The 17186-nt window shown below is 35.7% G+C and overlaps 1 protein-coding gene across 2 annotated transcripts in view; it reads left to right on the top strand.

The window, feature by feature from the left end:
• Positions 1–17186, top strand: part of LOC107585656 (CBP80/20-dependent translation initiation factor-like) — a 75755-nt gene that overhangs the window by 24260 nt on the left and 34309 nt on the right. For both annotated transcript variants that reach the window (XM_016272770.1, XM_016272769.1), the window contains 2 exons: positions 492–596; positions 1781–1856. In XM_016272770.1, the coding sequence (XP_016128256.1) occupies positions 492–596; positions 1781–1856 (181 nt within the window). The remainder of the gene's footprint in view (positions 1–491; positions 597–1780; positions 1857–17186) is intronic.

Genomic DNA, 17186 nt, shown 5'->3' with positions numbered 1-17186 from the left:
TCCTTGACAAATAAAAGTATTAATTTCTTTAGAAAAAATGCATACTGAGCCCAAACTTTTGAACATCAGTGTACATTCTAGATTTCATAAGCTGTGTTTTAGTTTATTTTTCTAGATTGTTCAGTTTAGTTTGCAGATTGCAAACGCTTTAAATCAGAGTTACGCCACTATAATCCGTTCAGAGCTCTATATCGCCTTTCAAAACAAGCTCTGAGGTTGTCTTGATTTATTCAGCGTATTTTAGGAAGAAAAAGAAAAAGTGCCTGAGCTAATTAGCTTCTTTACAGAGTCTTTAGTCTAGAGTTTCAGCTGATTAGCAGAGTTTTACAGCCCGGATCAGGGAGAAATGGAGGCTTAGAATGAGCTTGTCACGATGCATGTATAAAAATAAAAAAATGTGGGAGGGGGGGGGATGTGACTTTAGGACCTTAGTTTTTTCTAGAATAGAATTTCTACTGTTTTTGTATTAATGTTGTGTTTTGTGTTCACAGAGGCGCTACGTGGGACATGCAGCCGGAGAAACTGGATTTCTCACAGTTTCACAGGAGGCCGTACAGAGGGACACCAAAACACCTCCCGCACATCGACCGAGAAGGGTGAGACAGACAATACCTTCAATAACACTGACCTCAGAGAACCGGTCTGAATCACTTCACAGTAATGCACTGAATGCATTTACACAAGTATATTTATTTGTATGTACTGTAAATCTGCATCTCAGGGAGTTTTCAGTGTTCAGGATTGTTGTGAGCTGTAATGGGGTGTGGCTGTGTGTTTATGTGGCACTCGGCTCCGTACTGCCCTCTATTGGATGAATGAGAAAGGCATGAGAGAATCCTACTGTATCATATTTGCTAAATATTTCTGAGGCATCTAATTAAATGATCAACATGATCCAACCTTTGCTGCTGAATCTGTTGCACTCAATCTACTCCATGCCTTCTGTCAACTGATTGATAGTTTAGACCTTTAGCAAGTAAAAGGCCTTTTAGTATAGTTGTACAAACGTCCACCTTCAGCTCATGCTTCACGTGTCATGTTTTGCTGTGAACATATATATTGTTAGCAATATTTCAAGTTACACTTACTGGACACTTATCATTTTGTAGACAAATTGTTCAGATGCGAGTCTAAAATACGATCATCAGTCTTTTGAGGAATGTTTATTTGATCAGCACAGTCATCTTTGTATTGTATTGCATTATATGTTTTGATAATCAATCTAAGCATTTAAATATCATCTTACCGAGACATATTACTGGCAGATATAGAGTGACGACTGACTATTTTTATCATTTTATGTAAGTAGTCGCTGTACAGTTATAAGGATCTCATTGATTTGCAATACAAGCATCAGAATTTCTTCACTTTTTGTCCATATAAATATCATCATCTGCACAAAATTGAATATTTTCGCTCCGTTTGGGCTTCTGAAATAAACTGAGCTGGTTTTTCCTCCATGTTCTCACTACATCATACTATATGAGCCATAAAAGCCTGATGGATCAAATATGACACCCAACAAAAAACACATGTACAAAATATAAAATATGTATTTTTCCCGAAAGGTTAAAACAATTATATTTCATCACTATTACGTCATATGTCAGGCTTTACAGAGTTACATTTTATGGCCTGGTTTATTTATTTAGTTAGTATGGAAACTTAAAAGCCCATCATTATACATAACAGCTTATTTGTTGTTGCTTATATGTTAAAGATTTTACCTAAGCCTGCAGAGTATTGTCTGGCTGAACATGTATTGTCTGTCTGTTCACAGGATGATAAAGGGCAAATTTGACGATGATGATGGTATTGACTTGGACAACATGGAGAAATTCCTGCCCAGCCTGCCGGTAAGAAACTATCTCAAGCTTTTACTCATCCTTCAGCCTTCTGGAGTCTGTCTGCAATCAGGAAAAAAAAGATGTGAAGCAGAGATGTGTTCTGCTGTGTACCATCGGTGTGTATAGAAGAGCTCTCTCTGCTGGAGAACTGATCCAACACTGACATCTAGTGTTGTGTGATGACAGTGTGTGTGATATCACTGCATTTGGCTCATGTAGGACACTTGTTTCTGCTCAGGAATGTGCTATTTACACTGAGAATTGTATGAATTACACCAGCCTTCTGAGTTAGTGTTAGTTTGTCTGTCTAATTCAAGCTACATTAAGTTTGTCTAAGTGTCCTCTTGTTCTGAGACACAGAATTAAGTGTTTTAATGCAGTTCTTCCCAAACAGTATGTGAGATTATGAAGTTGCTGCAGCAGTTTATAAATGTGCATTGATTATGAATTTTAAGGTGAATTTTAGTAATGAGTATAGCTAGATACTAACATGCAAATTAGTCATTACATTAGTCTGAAATTTAATGTTCATGTATTTGTGAACTGCTGTAGCAACCTCAGCTTAGCATTCACCTCCATTTACCTACAGAAGGAGTCAAGAGAGAATGATGATAAAAGGATATTTCAAAACAAAAGAAATTATGATGTGGTGGCACTGTTGACCAGGGTTATTAAAGTTAACTAAAAATAAGTGGTGTCAAACGATTAATCGCATCCAAAATAAACGTTTTTGTTTACATAATATATGTGTGTGTGTGTGTACTGTGTATATTTATTATGTCTATATAAATACACACACATACATGTATATATTTAAGAAAAATATGCTATGTTTATATATTAAATATATTTATCTGTACTATAAACAATATAAATATATACATGTAAATATTTTCGAAATATATACTGTGTACACAGTACACACACATATTGTGTAAACAAAAACGTTTATTTTGGATGCGATTAATCGTTTGACAGCACTACTAAAAAACATTAAATATTAAACAAAAACATATTTCAGCTAGCTGCCAAGGCAACATTTCTCATTTTCATTTAGTTACTAACTTGATGTACCAAAATAACTAAAACGTAAAGTAAGTGAAAAACTATGTGGACATATATTTAAGAAAAAAAAAACATTAGCAAACGTGAAAAAAAACAAGCAACAAAATTACAAACCTTTAAATTAAATTAAGCTGAAAATAGAAAAAAAAACTACAATGATGCTAAAATAACAAAGCTGTTGGTAGTATATCAGTATGTACTTTCTCATCTCCTGCTTTTCCGTTAGTGGAGTGGCGCCATCTAGTGGTTTCATAATGTCATCACCAATAAACTGTAATGTAGCATAGATGTCTTTTTCTTTCTTTCTATATTTTATTTTTTTGTGCTGTGTCTGGCAGCCGGTGAGTTTTTCGATCCACCCAGCAGGATGTTGTTAGCGTGGCAGCGGCGGGTCAGAAGGTCATCTGCGGGCAGCTTCTGGACGCGGTGCTGGCAGACAGGGTGGAGTGTGTGTGTGTGTGTGTGTGTGATGCCAGCCATTGTTCTTACTCAAGTGATCTGTTGTTTTTCCCCTTGTTCTCTGTGATTTCATGTGCGTCTATTTATTTAAACACTTTAAAGGTGAACGTGCAGATTGTTGGATGTTGAAATTAACACTTTTTACCGTTTTTGGGTTCAGAACATGGAAGAAAATTATAGTTGAGTACACGTCTATAGAGGTACATGGAAAACCATAGCAAATATAATTTTTGTGTTTCTATTTTCTCTAAAAGCAAAAGAAAAAATCCACAATGCAAAAAAAGAGGAAAATTATATAAAGTGGCGGGAGAGAGAAAGATGTTAAAGTATAGTGTTAGAAAATTGTCTTTTGCTCACCAAGGCTGCATTTATTTAATCACAAATACAGTAAATATAGTTTCTATTTGAACATATTTTGAAATGTAATTTATTCCTGTGATGCGCAGCTGAATTTTCAGCATCATTACTCCAGACTTCAGTCACATGATCTTCAGAAATCATTCTAATATGCTGAGTTGCTACTCAAGAAACATTTCTGATTATTATCAATGTTGAAAACACTTGTACTGCCGAATATTTTGTGGAATCTGTGATGCATTTCATTTTTCAGGATTCCTTGATGAATCAAAAGTTCAAAAGAACAGTTTTTCTTTCAAATAGAATTATTTTGCAACATAAATGTCTTTAATGTCATCAAAATATTAATTTCTTAAAAAAAATATTGCATGTTCATCTAGAACAACTAGATTTATGATGATATTTATTGTGGTGAATTATACTCATACTGGAAAGGGTCCAGACAACAGTGTGAGGTCAGCCAATCACAACGGAGTTCATTGGCATACTAGTTAGTTAGTTTAGTTTATTGTCCTTTCGGAAATTCTTTTTGTATCTGTGGAAACTCTTCAGAGATCAACAACAATAATTAACAATACAAACATCAACAGGTTACAACACATCACATATAAATACAACCAGCATCAAACAGCATCCCTCTCACAACAACAGAATCACTGCCATAGATATAAAATGACAACTGTGATATCACAAAAATGTATTTAACGGAGCTATACTGGATGATATAAAAGATCTTTGTGCACGGGCAGTCCGTAATAATGGTACCCTGTACCTTCGACCAGATGGTAATAACTCATATTCACCACAAAGAGGATGAGATGCATCGTGAAGAATTGTATGGCTTTTCCTCACAGCTCGAGATTCACATAGTTTTATCAGACTAAGGTGTTGTTTACCTGCAATCTTACTAGCCATGTTAACAATTTTATTTAGTTTGTTCTTATTTACTACAGACTGTGAGAAATACCAAGCAACAAAGCTGAAAGTCAAGATACTCTCCAAAAATGAATGATAGAATAGAGCCAACATATATGTATCCACACCAAACTGTCGAAGCTTACGCATGAAATACAATCGCTGCAGCCCTTTCTTGTACTAGACTGACAGGTGTTTATAATGAGTTTGAGTTGAAGAATCTTCTCCCGTCAGAGTTGTGTGAAATAATTGTTGGCATGAATAATTAATTTTAGTTACAAACAGACACACACACACACATGCAGTCTACATCTCTAATCCAAGACCTCACTGACCACTTAAGTGTGTGTGTGTGTCAGGCGAGTGATTTTTGTAGCTGTAGAGTTGGTTTTTCCTCCATGTTCTCACTACATCATACTATATGAGCCATAAAAGCCTGATGGATCAAATATGACACCCAACAAAAAACACATGTACAAAATATAAAATATGTATTTTTCCCGAAAGGTTAAAACAATTATATTTCATCACTATTACGTCATATGTCAGGCTTTACAGAGTTACATTTTATGGCCTGGTTTATTTATTTAGTTAGTATGGAAACTTAAAAGCCCATCATTATACATAACAGCTTATTTGTTGTTGCTTATATGTTAAAGATTTTACCTAAGCCTGCAGAGTATTGTCTGGCTGAACATGTATTGTCTGTCTGTTCACAGGATGATAAAGGGCAAATTTGACGATGATGATGGTATTGACTTGGACAACATGGAGAAATTCCTGCCCAGCCTGCCGGTAAGAAACTATCTCAAGCTTTTACTCATCCTTCAGCCTTCTGGAGTCTGTCTGCAATCAGGAAAAAAAAGATGTGAAGCAGAGATGTGTTCTGCTGTGTACCATCGGTGTGTATAGAAGAGCTCTCTCTGCTGGAGAACTGATCCAACACTGACATCTAGTGTTGTGTGATGACAGTGTGTGTGATATCACTGCATTTGGCTCATGTAGGACACTTGTTTCTGCTCAGGAATGTGCTATTTACACTGAGAATTGTATGAATTACACCAGCCTTCTGAGTTAGTGTTAGTTTGTCTGTCTAATTCAAGCTACATTAAGTTTGTCTAAGTGTCCTCTTGTTCTGAGACACAGAATTAAGTGTTTTAATGCAGTTCTTCCCAAACAGTATGCGAGATTATGAAGTTGCTGCAGCAGTTTATAAATGTGCATTGATTATGAATTTTAAGGTGAATTTTAGTAATGAGTATAGCTAGATACTAACATGCAAATTAGTCATTACATTAGTCTGAAATTTAATGTTCATGTATTTGTGAACTGCTGTAGCAACCTCAGCTTAGCATTCACCTCCATTTACCTACAGAAGGAGTCAAGAGAGAATGATGATAAAAGGATATTTCAAAACAAAAGAAATTATGATGTGGTGGCACTGTTGACCAGGGTTATTAAAGTTAACTAAAAATAAGTGGTGTCAAACGATTAATCGCATCCAAAATAAACGTTTTTGTTTACATAATATATGTGTGTGTGTGTGTACTGTGTATATTTATTATGTCTATATAAATACACACACATACATGTATATATTTAAGAAAAATATGCTATGTTTATATATTAAATATATTTATCTGTACTATAAACAATATAAATATATACATGTAAATATTTTCGAAATATATACTGTGTACACAGTACACACACATATTGTGTAAACAAAAACGTTTATTTTGGATGCGATTAATCGTTTGACAGCACTACTAAAAAACATTAAATATTAAACAAAAACATATTTCAGCTAGCTGCCAAGGCAACATTTCTCATTTTCATTTAGTTACTAACTTGATGTACCAAAATAACTAAAACGTAAAGTAAGTGAAAAACTATGTGGACATATATTTAAGAAAAAAAAAACATTAGCAAACGTGAAAAAAAACAAGCAACAAAATTACAAACCTTTAAATTAAATTAAGCTGAAAATAGAAAAAAAAACTACAATGATGCTAAAATAACAAAGCTGTTGGTAGTATATCAGTATGTACTTTCTCATCTCCTGCTTTTCCGTTAGTGGAGTGGCGCCATCTAGTGGTTTCATAATGTCATCACCAATAAACTGTAATGTAGCATAGATGTCTTTTTCTTTCTTTCTATATTTTATTTTTTTGTGCTGTGTCTGGCAGCCGGTGAGTTTTTCGATCCACCCAGCAGGATGTTGTTAGCGTGGCAGCGGCGGGTCAGAAGGTCATCTGCGGGCAGCTTCTGGACGCGGTGCTGGCAGACAGGGTGGAGTGTGTGTGTGTGTGTGTGTGTGATGCCAGCCATTGTTCTTACTCAAGTGATCTGTTGTTTTTCCCCTTGTTCTCTGTGATTTCATGTGCGTCTATTTATTTAAACACTTTAAAGGTGAACGTGCAGATTGTTGGATGTTGAAATTAACACTTTTTACCGTTTTTGGGTTCAGAACATGGAAGAAAATTATAGTTGAGTACACATCTATAGAGGTACATGGAAAACCATAGCAAATATAATTTTTGTGTTTCTATTTTCTCTAAAAGCAAAAGAAAAAATCCACAATGCAAAAAAAGAGGAAAATTATATAAAGTGGCGGGAGAGAGAAAGATGTTAAAGTATAGTGTTAGAAAATTGTCTTTTGCTCACCAAGGCTGCATTTATTTAATCACAAATACAGTAAATATAGTTTCTATTTGAACATATTTTGAAATGTAATTTATTTCTGAGATCAAAGCTGAATTTTCAGCATCATTACTCCAGACTTCAGTCACATGATCTTCAGAAATCATTCTAATATGCTGAGTTGCTACTCAAGAAACATTTCTGATTATTATCAATGTTGAAAACACTTGTACTGCCGAATATTTTGTGGAATCTGTGATGCATTTCATTTTTCAGGATTCCTTGATGAATCAAAAGTTCAAAAGAACAGTTTTTCTTTCAAATAGAATTATTTTGCAACATAAATGTCTTTAATGTCATCAAAATATTAATTTCTTAAAAAAAATATTGCATGTTCATCTAGAACAACTAGATTTATGATGATATTTATTGTGGTGAATTATACTCATACTGGAAAGGGTCCAGACAACAGTGTGAGGTCAGCCAATCACAACGGAGTTCATTGGCATACTAGTTAGTTAGTTTAGTTTATTGTCCTTTCGGAAATTCTTTTTGTATCTGTGGCAACTCTTCAGAGATCAACAACAATAATTAACAATACAAACATCAACAGGTTACAACACATCACATATAAATACAACCAGCATCAAACAGCATCCCTCTCACAACAACAGAATCACTGCCATAGATATAAAATGACAACTGTGATATCACAAAAATGTATTTAACGGAGCTATACTGGATGATATAAAAGATCTTTGTGCACGGGCAGTCCGTAATAATGGTACCCCGACCAGATGGCCAGATGGTAATAACTCATATTCACCACAAAGAGGATGAGATGCATCGTGAAGAATTGTATGGCTTTTCCCGAGATTCACAGATTCACATAGTTTTATCAGACTAAGGTGTTGTTTACCTGCAATCTTACTAGCCATGTTAACAATTTTATTTAGTTTGTTCTTATTTACTACAGACAGTGAGAAATACCAAGCAACAAAGCTGAAAGTCAAGATACTCTCCACAAATGAATGATAGAATAGAGCCAACATATATGTATCCACACCAAACTGTCGAAGCTTACGCATGAAATACAATCGCTGCAGCCCTTTCTTGTACTAGACTGACAGGTGTTTATAATGAGTTTGAGTTGAAGAATCTTCTCCCGTCAGAGTTGTGTGAAATAATTGTTGGCATGAATAATTAATTTTAGTTACAAACAGACACACACACACACATGCAGTCTACATCTCTAATCCAAGACCTCACTGACCACTTAAGTGTGTGTGTGTCAGGCGAGTGATTTTTGTAGCTGTAGAGTTTGTCACCTGATACACAATATCCTGCCAGATTCACATGCCCTGTGGCACAGACACACACACACACACACAATCTGGGTGTTTGGCTGGTGTGTTTACATTGTGTTGTTGTTCTTTTTATTTGTTGTGGATGTGTGTATGTGTGTGTGTGTGTGTGTGTCTCATTGTGAGCGGATGTTTCTGCGCACTGTAAACTTTTATTGTCTTTAATACAGAGCAGAAGGAAGTGATACACTGTGTGTGTGTGTGTGTGTGTGTGTGTGTGTTTTATCACGTTCACTCGTCCCATTATTCCCACAAAATAGGCTTCGTTTCCAATAAGGTCAGAGTCAGTCTGTCTGTTTCCATCTTGGAGGTGTGTGTGTGTGTGTGTGTGTGTGTGTGTGCGTTCTTAACTGTACTTTGACCCTGAAGTTAAATTGGTAACACTTTACAGTAAGATCTCCTTTGTTAGCATTAGTTAATGCATTAGTTTACATGAACTAACAATGAACAATATATATATGTATATATATTAATGGCATTTATTCATCTTTGTTAATGTTATCTTTGTCAACATTAACTGATGATGATGCACTTTTTGGTTTGAAAAAATCATTAACAAATGTTGAAATTAACAATAAGATTGCAAACTACTGTAGAAGTATAGTTCATTGCTTGTTCATGTTAGCTAATAATGCTACTGTTGACGACTTAGAATGTTACTGGTAAATCTGACTAAACCTTGCTTTTGATGATAAGATGCACAAAGATTCATAAGTATTTTTTTTAGTATTTGTTATAGTCTATAGTCATTATAATTTATGTAAACATAGCGGAAATCAATAGCATTAACTCATTTAAATAGATTAAATGTGTGAGTGTGTAAGTATGTATATGTACTTTTTGATTTTAAAAAGTTGTTAGTAAATGTTGAGATTAACATTAAGATTAATAAATGCTGTAGAATTATTGTTCATGTTTTTGTAGCTAAACTAAACCTACTAAACTTTGTGGTAATGCTTTACTTAAAGCCTTTATATATAATACATTATAAAAGTAGTTTTAATGCATTAATTGTGCCTTGTAATGCACATTTTATTGCATTGTATGATGAAGTATAATGCATTAAAACACATGACAAACAAACCTTTATATGTAATGCATTTTATCTTTGCATTTTAACTAACAATTACTTATGAAAAGATATCATGCTTCACAACTTTCATTATGAATAACTTTATAATGCATTATACATTAAGGCTTTCAGTAAAGTGTTGTTTTGATAACTGAGGCTATGAGACTTTGTGTAATAGTCATTATAATTTATATAAAAACAGCAAAAATCCCTCATTTAAATAGCTCAAAAGTGTGTGTGTGTGTGTCTTTATTTTGGGTGAAAACACTGATTTCATGTTTTTTGCATCATATGTTTTGACTCATATGCATCTCTATAGTGTGTGTGTGTGTGATCAGTGGTCTGTCTGCGACGGGTCAGATATTGTAGACATGTCTAGTTACTGCAGAACAAAAGGCCTCCAGCAGGCCAGACACTGAGCGCTCGCTCCCCTGAGCTACGTGTGGCCCGACAGGAGCAGAGAACGAGCGAGAGAGACCCCGGCAGATCTGACACAGAACAATGAGGAGGTCAGACACCCCTCCCTTTCCTGTGATTGTCAACCACACACACAGCTCCTACCTGCTCGCTCGCTCTCTCTGTCGTAACGCTGGAATGAGGAGGTCAGTGAGGGAATCTTGGATGCGGATTCATCTGTTGGGAGTTGAGGAATTTGTGGGAGGATGCTTGTTGGCTGATTCAAGCGACTGTATCATGACGTGTCGTGTTACAAAACCCACCGCTTTAGAGATAAAATACAACTATTTTAAAGTGCATGTGAGAGAGATATACAGTGTCTTATCAGTGCATCACTAGTACTGCTACTCATAGTGAGAGTTTAGAGTTTGTGCTTCAATCATTTGTCTTGTTGTTTATTTACTAAGCAACTGCATAGCAACTCCCTGGTGACAAACTGGAACAGCCTAGCAACTACATAGCAACCACCTGGTGACTTCATAGCAACTGCCTGGTTACAAACTATAATAGCCTAGTAACCACATAGCAACTCCCTGGTGACCAACCAGAATAGCCTCATAACCACATAGCAACTCCCTGGTGATCAATCAAAACAGCCTAGCAACTGCATAGCAACTCCCTGGTGACCAACTAGAACAGCTTAGTAAACGAATAGCAACTGCCTAGTGACCAACCAGAATAGCCTAGCAACTGCCTGGTGACAAACCATATCAGTGACCACATAGCAACTCCCTGGTGACCAACCAAAACAGCCTAGTAACTGCATAGCAACTCTCTGGTGACCAACCAGAACAGCTTAGTAACCGCATAGCAACTTGCCGGTGAACAACCGGAACAGCCTTTGTAACCATATAGCAACTCCCTGGTGACCAACTGGAACAGCCTAGCAACTGCATAGCAACCGCATGATGACTTCATAGCAACTCCCTAGTGACAAACCAGAACAGCATAACAACTCCCTGGTGACAAATCAGAACAGCTTAGTAACCGCATAGCAACTCCCTAGTGACAAATCAGAACAGCCTAGTAACCGCATAGCAACTGCCTAGTGACAAATCAGAACAGCATAGCAATGCCTTAGCAACCACTCTCAGTATGTTAGCAAAAGAATAGAAATGTGTTAGAAATCTGTGTAGAATTCCGATGATTCGGAATCTGAAAATGCAGTGATGTAGTTTTGTTTGCTAGTTGAGGAGTGTGTTTGAGTGTGAGATCATGTGCCGACTCTTTACCTAATGGGGCCTGAGAGAGCCATGATGTCTATCCCATCATAAACGCTCAGAGACTCGAACCCGCGTCACCTGGCAACCAGACCAACACACTCGCTGCAGACTCGTCCAAAGGAACGCAAAGCGCAGGCTGCTGTAAACAACACATGGGTCACTGCTGAACTCACTTCATACACACTCCGAGAGATTGTGTGCTACACTCTTCATCTGGGGAGCTAAAGAATACACACTGAAATTAAACAAGAATTGACTTGGATTCTGCAGCAGCCAGAATGTGGTTTTTATGAGTTTTTTTTTTAGCCTTTGTTTTAGTGGTCAATAATCAACTGCATAGCAACCGCATGATGACTTCATAGCAACTCCCTAGTGGCAAATCAGAGCAGCCTAGTAAACTCATAGCAACTGCCTAGTGACAAACCAGAACAGCATAACAACTCCCTGGTGACAAATCAGAACAGCTTAGTAACCGCATAGCAACTCCCTAGTGACAAATCAGAACAGCCTAGTAACCGCATAGCAACTGCCTAGTGACAAATCAGAACAGCATAGCAATGCCTTAGCAACCACTCTCAGTATGTTAGCAAAAGAATAGAAATGTGTTAGAAATCTGTGTAGAATTCCGATGATTCGGAATCTGAAAATGCAGTGATGTAGTTTTGTTTGCTAGTTGAGGAGTGTGTTTGAGTGTGAGATCATGTGCCGACTCTTTACCTAATTGGGCCTGAGAGAGCCATGATGTCTATCCCATCATAAACGCTCAGAGACTCGAACCCGCGTCACCTGGCAACCAGACCAACACACTCGCTGCAGACTCATCCAAAGGAACGCAAAGCGCAGGCTGCTGTAAACAACACATGGGTCACTGCTGAACTCACTTCATACACCCTCCGAGAGATTGTGTGCTACACTCTTCATCTGGGGAGCTAAAGAATCCACACTGAAATTAAACAAGAATTGACTTGGATTCTGCAGCAGCCAGAATGTGGTTTTTATGAGTTTTTTTTTTAGCCTTTGTTTTAGTGGTCAATAAATTTTCTCCAGGTGTCCAGAATCTGGAAATATCAGGGAATGTTAAAACTCTGATTCCCAGGCCTGTGAAAGTCATGGAAATTAAAGGGGTCATATGATGCGATTTCAAGTTTTCCTTTCTCTTTGGAGTGTTACAAGCTGTTCATGCGTTTATAAGATCCGTAAAGTTGCAAAGACTAAAGTCTTAAACCCAAAGAGATATTCTTTATAAAAGTTAAGACTCGTCCACGCCCTCCTAAAACGGCTCGTTCTAACACGCCCCCACATGTCTACGTCACGATGTGGGAAGATTTGCATAACGCCGCCCAAATGTTCACGCAAAGAAAGAAGAGGTAACTTTTATTCTCGCTGTAGTATTGTTGCCGCCGCCGCAATGTTGTAGAAATGCTGTGTGTTTCCAAATATGGTAAGGGGCGTAACATTTCCGTCACACGCTTGAGGTATTCGGCCAATCACAACCAATGGATAGCTGGCCAATCAGAGCACATCTCGCTTTTCAGAACTTTTATTTTTTTTTAGCTTTGTAAACATCGACACGTTTCAGAAAGGCGGGGCAGAGAGGAGCAACAATAATGTACGGTATGTGGAAATAATGAAGAATAATTTTTTTAACCTTAAACCACATAAACACATTGCATTACACCAAATACACAAAATAATGTTTTTTTTTAGCATTGTCATATGACCCCTTTAAACATTTCCATTGTAAAAATAGATTTTTCCTAGTCATGCTCATTGCAAACCTATTGCATTGACTGGAAATTGCAGTTTGTGAGTGTAACGACTATAAAATGATTCTTACAAATGCTTATCCAGTAACTGTGTTATTTTTGTATTTATATACCTGTACTATTATAGTATTTATTATTAATTTTAAATTTTAAATGTTGTCTTTGCAACTAACTGAAATATACTAAGTTTAAGTTTTTTATCTAACACTTATATTTTATATGAATTCAGCTATATTTCAATTAATGAAAATTATATCTTATAGTTTTAGTTAACCAGTGATCATGAACGGCTGAAAAAAAGTCATGGAAATGTATTGGTCTAAAGGTGTGGGAACTCTGATTCTCAGTCCCTCTTTCTCTTAGGAAATCCTTAGTGTGTGTGTGCGTGCAGTTGCTTCGATTGGAAGGTGTCCAGTCTCTCTCTCTCTCTGCGCATGCCAAGTGTGGGGCTCTTTGACTGATGGTTCATTGTCTTCCTCATTCCACCCGCTAGCGGCGCAGGAATTCCTGTGTCACTTTCCCTCTTGGAATTCCGCCTCATCATCCGGAATGTCGTGACACAGACTCATGAACAGGAAAAGGGTCACGTTAATACCAGAGGTGACGGCTTCAGTCATCCGGCAATAGTCAGGCTAACAAAGAGCTTTCTCTGTCCGGTGGACGCTAAGTTTAGAATCACAGATCTCACACGGGACGCTCCGGCTTTCTTCAAACAGCCTGCAAATTTCTGATTTTTTTTTTCTTTTTTTTGGTGGATCCGCATCGCATGTTGTCTTAACAGCAAAATAAAAGCATGCAATTAGAAGTTTCTGTTTTACCAAATCAAAATTGTTCATCCTACCTTCAGAAATCATCTGGATACGTTAGCTAGATACAGATTTTATGGACTTCGTTAAATATGTAAAATACTTTTAAAGGAATTATTGGAAAGCAGCTTTTGAATTATTTACAGATGTTTCCAGCTTATTTCCATGATAAATATATTTTGTATATAAATGCACACACACATACACAAACAATTATGTAAAAAAAATATATATAATATATTTTTTAACATAATTGTAAGACACTCCATCAGCTTATATATACAGTATATTATGTATAATATATATATATATATATATATTATGTATAATTAATAATTATTAATAATATAGTTGTCTTATTTTAAATTATTACATGATTTAAATATGAATTAATAATATATTAAAGTAAAACACTGACTTAATTTAATGAATCATTCATCTAATATAGATAGATAGATAGATTGATCGATGAATATATATTCATCTTTATATATGTATAAATTATATATATGTATAAATTGTTTTTAAATTTTTACTTTATTTTCTTAATTTGTGTGTGTGTGTGTGTGTATATATATATATATATATATATATATAAATTATTGATATATTAATTATATAATTAAATGCTAAGTGGGTTTAAGAAAACCACTTTTTTAGAAGCCATTTGAATTCTTTCAAGATGTCTGGGTTTTAAAGCTGATGGAGTGTCTTACTGAAGACCTGTAGAGTCTCTCTGGCTAATCTTTCTGAAATTAGTTCTGCTCGTACTGTTTAAATCAGAGGATGTAATATTCTCTCTGTCACGGTTCGTCAGTGTCCTGTGACGGGAAACGTTCTCGCTCACTTCAGGTTAATGCCCGCTTTCATAATCCACAGCGTTTGAAATCCCATAACCCTCTAATATCATCTTGTGCAGAGAAAGTTGATGTTTCTGTGAGGGAAGGTTTCGTGTCGTTTTATTGGCACGAGTGAATGTTGAACTCAGGTTCTGTGGGTATAGATCTCGTTAGCGGTGATGGCCGTGATGATTTCAGGACCGATGTCAAGCGTAATCCTACCCTCCTTGACAAATCTAAACTCTCTTGGACCCTTAAACGACTTCCCCTGGATAGAAGAGAGAGTCTTTCTGTGTATCAGCTTTGGTGGCTAATTAGAAATAATAAATATTGCTTGTCAAAAAGTCAAGTAAAACACATAATTTTATATATTTTCCTCACATTACATTTTAAAACTGAAAGTCCCACTGGGCAAAATAAACATGTCTTCTTTTGTGTTTTTTTAGCAAGCTAACTAATTTGCCTATAAATATATAATTACTTTGTATCATATATATATATATATATTAGTGATGTCAAACGATTAATCGATAAATATATACAGTACACACACACACATTATGCAAACAAAAACTTTTATTTTATTATTGATATAAAATTATGTATATATATTTGTTTATCAATAATAAAAATATAATGTATATAAAATACAGTAAATTATTAAATAATTTAAATATTAATAAAAAAAAATTTTGTAAATGTATTGTTTAAATAGTCTTTATTAATAGTTTAATATAATTTATATTTTTTATTAAGTATTTTTATATTATTTTAGTAAGTATGATTTATCATTACAGTATACATCATATTATACATTATACACATTGTGTAACTTTAGTTACAAAGGGGCCAATTAAATTGTGTTATGAGGTACATTATTGTCTATCATGTTTGCTATACATAATCGTACTAAATCTTTGTAGAATTTCTAAAAATGCTCTCTGTTATTGTCACGATTCACTACTGTGAGGAGCACGGAGCGAGGAATGAGGAGACGTGGAGTAGACTTCTAACAAACAGACTTTAATAAACATCCAATGGAACCAGGAAAAAACACGTAGCGGGTAAAGACAAACATTCAATACCAGACAAAGGAACTCGGAATAGGACTCACTTAAATACACAGGACTTGACGAGGGGATGACGAGATACCTGGAACTAATGAACACACACACACACACACACACACACACACACACTCTCACACTAAAGATGAATGGACGCGTGAGGACCCGCCTCTCTCGTAAGGAAGTTCCTCATGAAGTTTAGAAGCTCGTAGACTTGATGGATTCTGATGGAACGAAACCAAAAATTACAGTTGTATCCTCACAAGTCTTTCCGTTGTCTTTATGGCTGCTTTCACATTGTCAGATGGGTGCATTTTTGTTTTCCACAGACATCTGGTGCACATCAGAACCTTTTCTTGCATGTAAACGGCAAATTGCTTAAAAGATGAGACTTTGTGGTATCTGATATGGGCTGCTTTTACATATGGACATCTGACTCATATCTAAACACTCGTCAGATCTAGTTCTCCTCTGAATGCTGGAGTTTTGGCATGTGAAACAATGGCAGGAATAATGTAAGGACTTGATTTTGGCCATCTGTATTTGATTGGATGGTAATCATCCAATCAACTGTCACTTTACATTGCAATACTGTATTGCAAATATATATTAATAAAATTGAATTAGTAAATTATTTAAATACTTCTCAGAATTGTGAGATATAAACTTGCAAATGCAAGGTGAAAGTCCGAATTATGAAATACAAAGTTGCAGTTACTGAATTGTGAGATGAAAATGAAGAAATCTGAGTAACAACAACAAATTGCAAGATGTAAACTCAAAATTACGAGTTTATAACTTGCAATTGCAAGAAAAAAAGAAAAATGTCTGAATTATGAGATGAAAGTTGTAATTATCTTTATTTTTTATTCTGTGGCAGAAACAAGCTTCCATATACATCTATCTATCGGTCTTGCTGTCATCTATCTGTCTGTCTGTCTGTCTGTCAGTCATCTGTCTGTCATCTATCTGTCTGTCATCTATCTGTCTGTCTGTCTGTCTGTCTGTCATCTATATATCTATCTGTCTGTCATCTATCTATCTATCTATCTATCTATCTATCTGTCTGTCTGTCTGTCATCTATCTATCTATCTATCTGTCTGTCTATTATCTATATCTATTTATCTGTCTGTTTGTCTGTCATCTATCTATCTGTCTGTCTGTCTGTCATCTATCTATCTGTCTGTCTGTCTGTCATCTATCTATCTGTCTGTCTGTCTGTCATCTATCTATCTATCTATCTGTCTGTCATCTATCTATCTGTCTTATCTATCTATCTATCTATCTATCTATCTATCTATCTATC

This window comes from Sinocyclocheilus grahami, unplaced genomic scaffold (genome assembly GCF_001515645.1).
Source record: "Sinocyclocheilus grahami isolate Dianchi unplaced genomic scaffold, SAMN03320097.WGS_v1.1 scaffold73.1, whole genome shotgun sequence".
Classification (NCBI taxonomy): domain Eukaryota; kingdom Metazoa; phylum Chordata; class Actinopteri; order Cypriniformes; family Cyprinidae; genus Sinocyclocheilus; species Sinocyclocheilus grahami.
The sequence above is the reverse complement of the archived record's forward strand: the minus strand, read 5'-3'. Positions and strand labels throughout refer to the sequence as shown.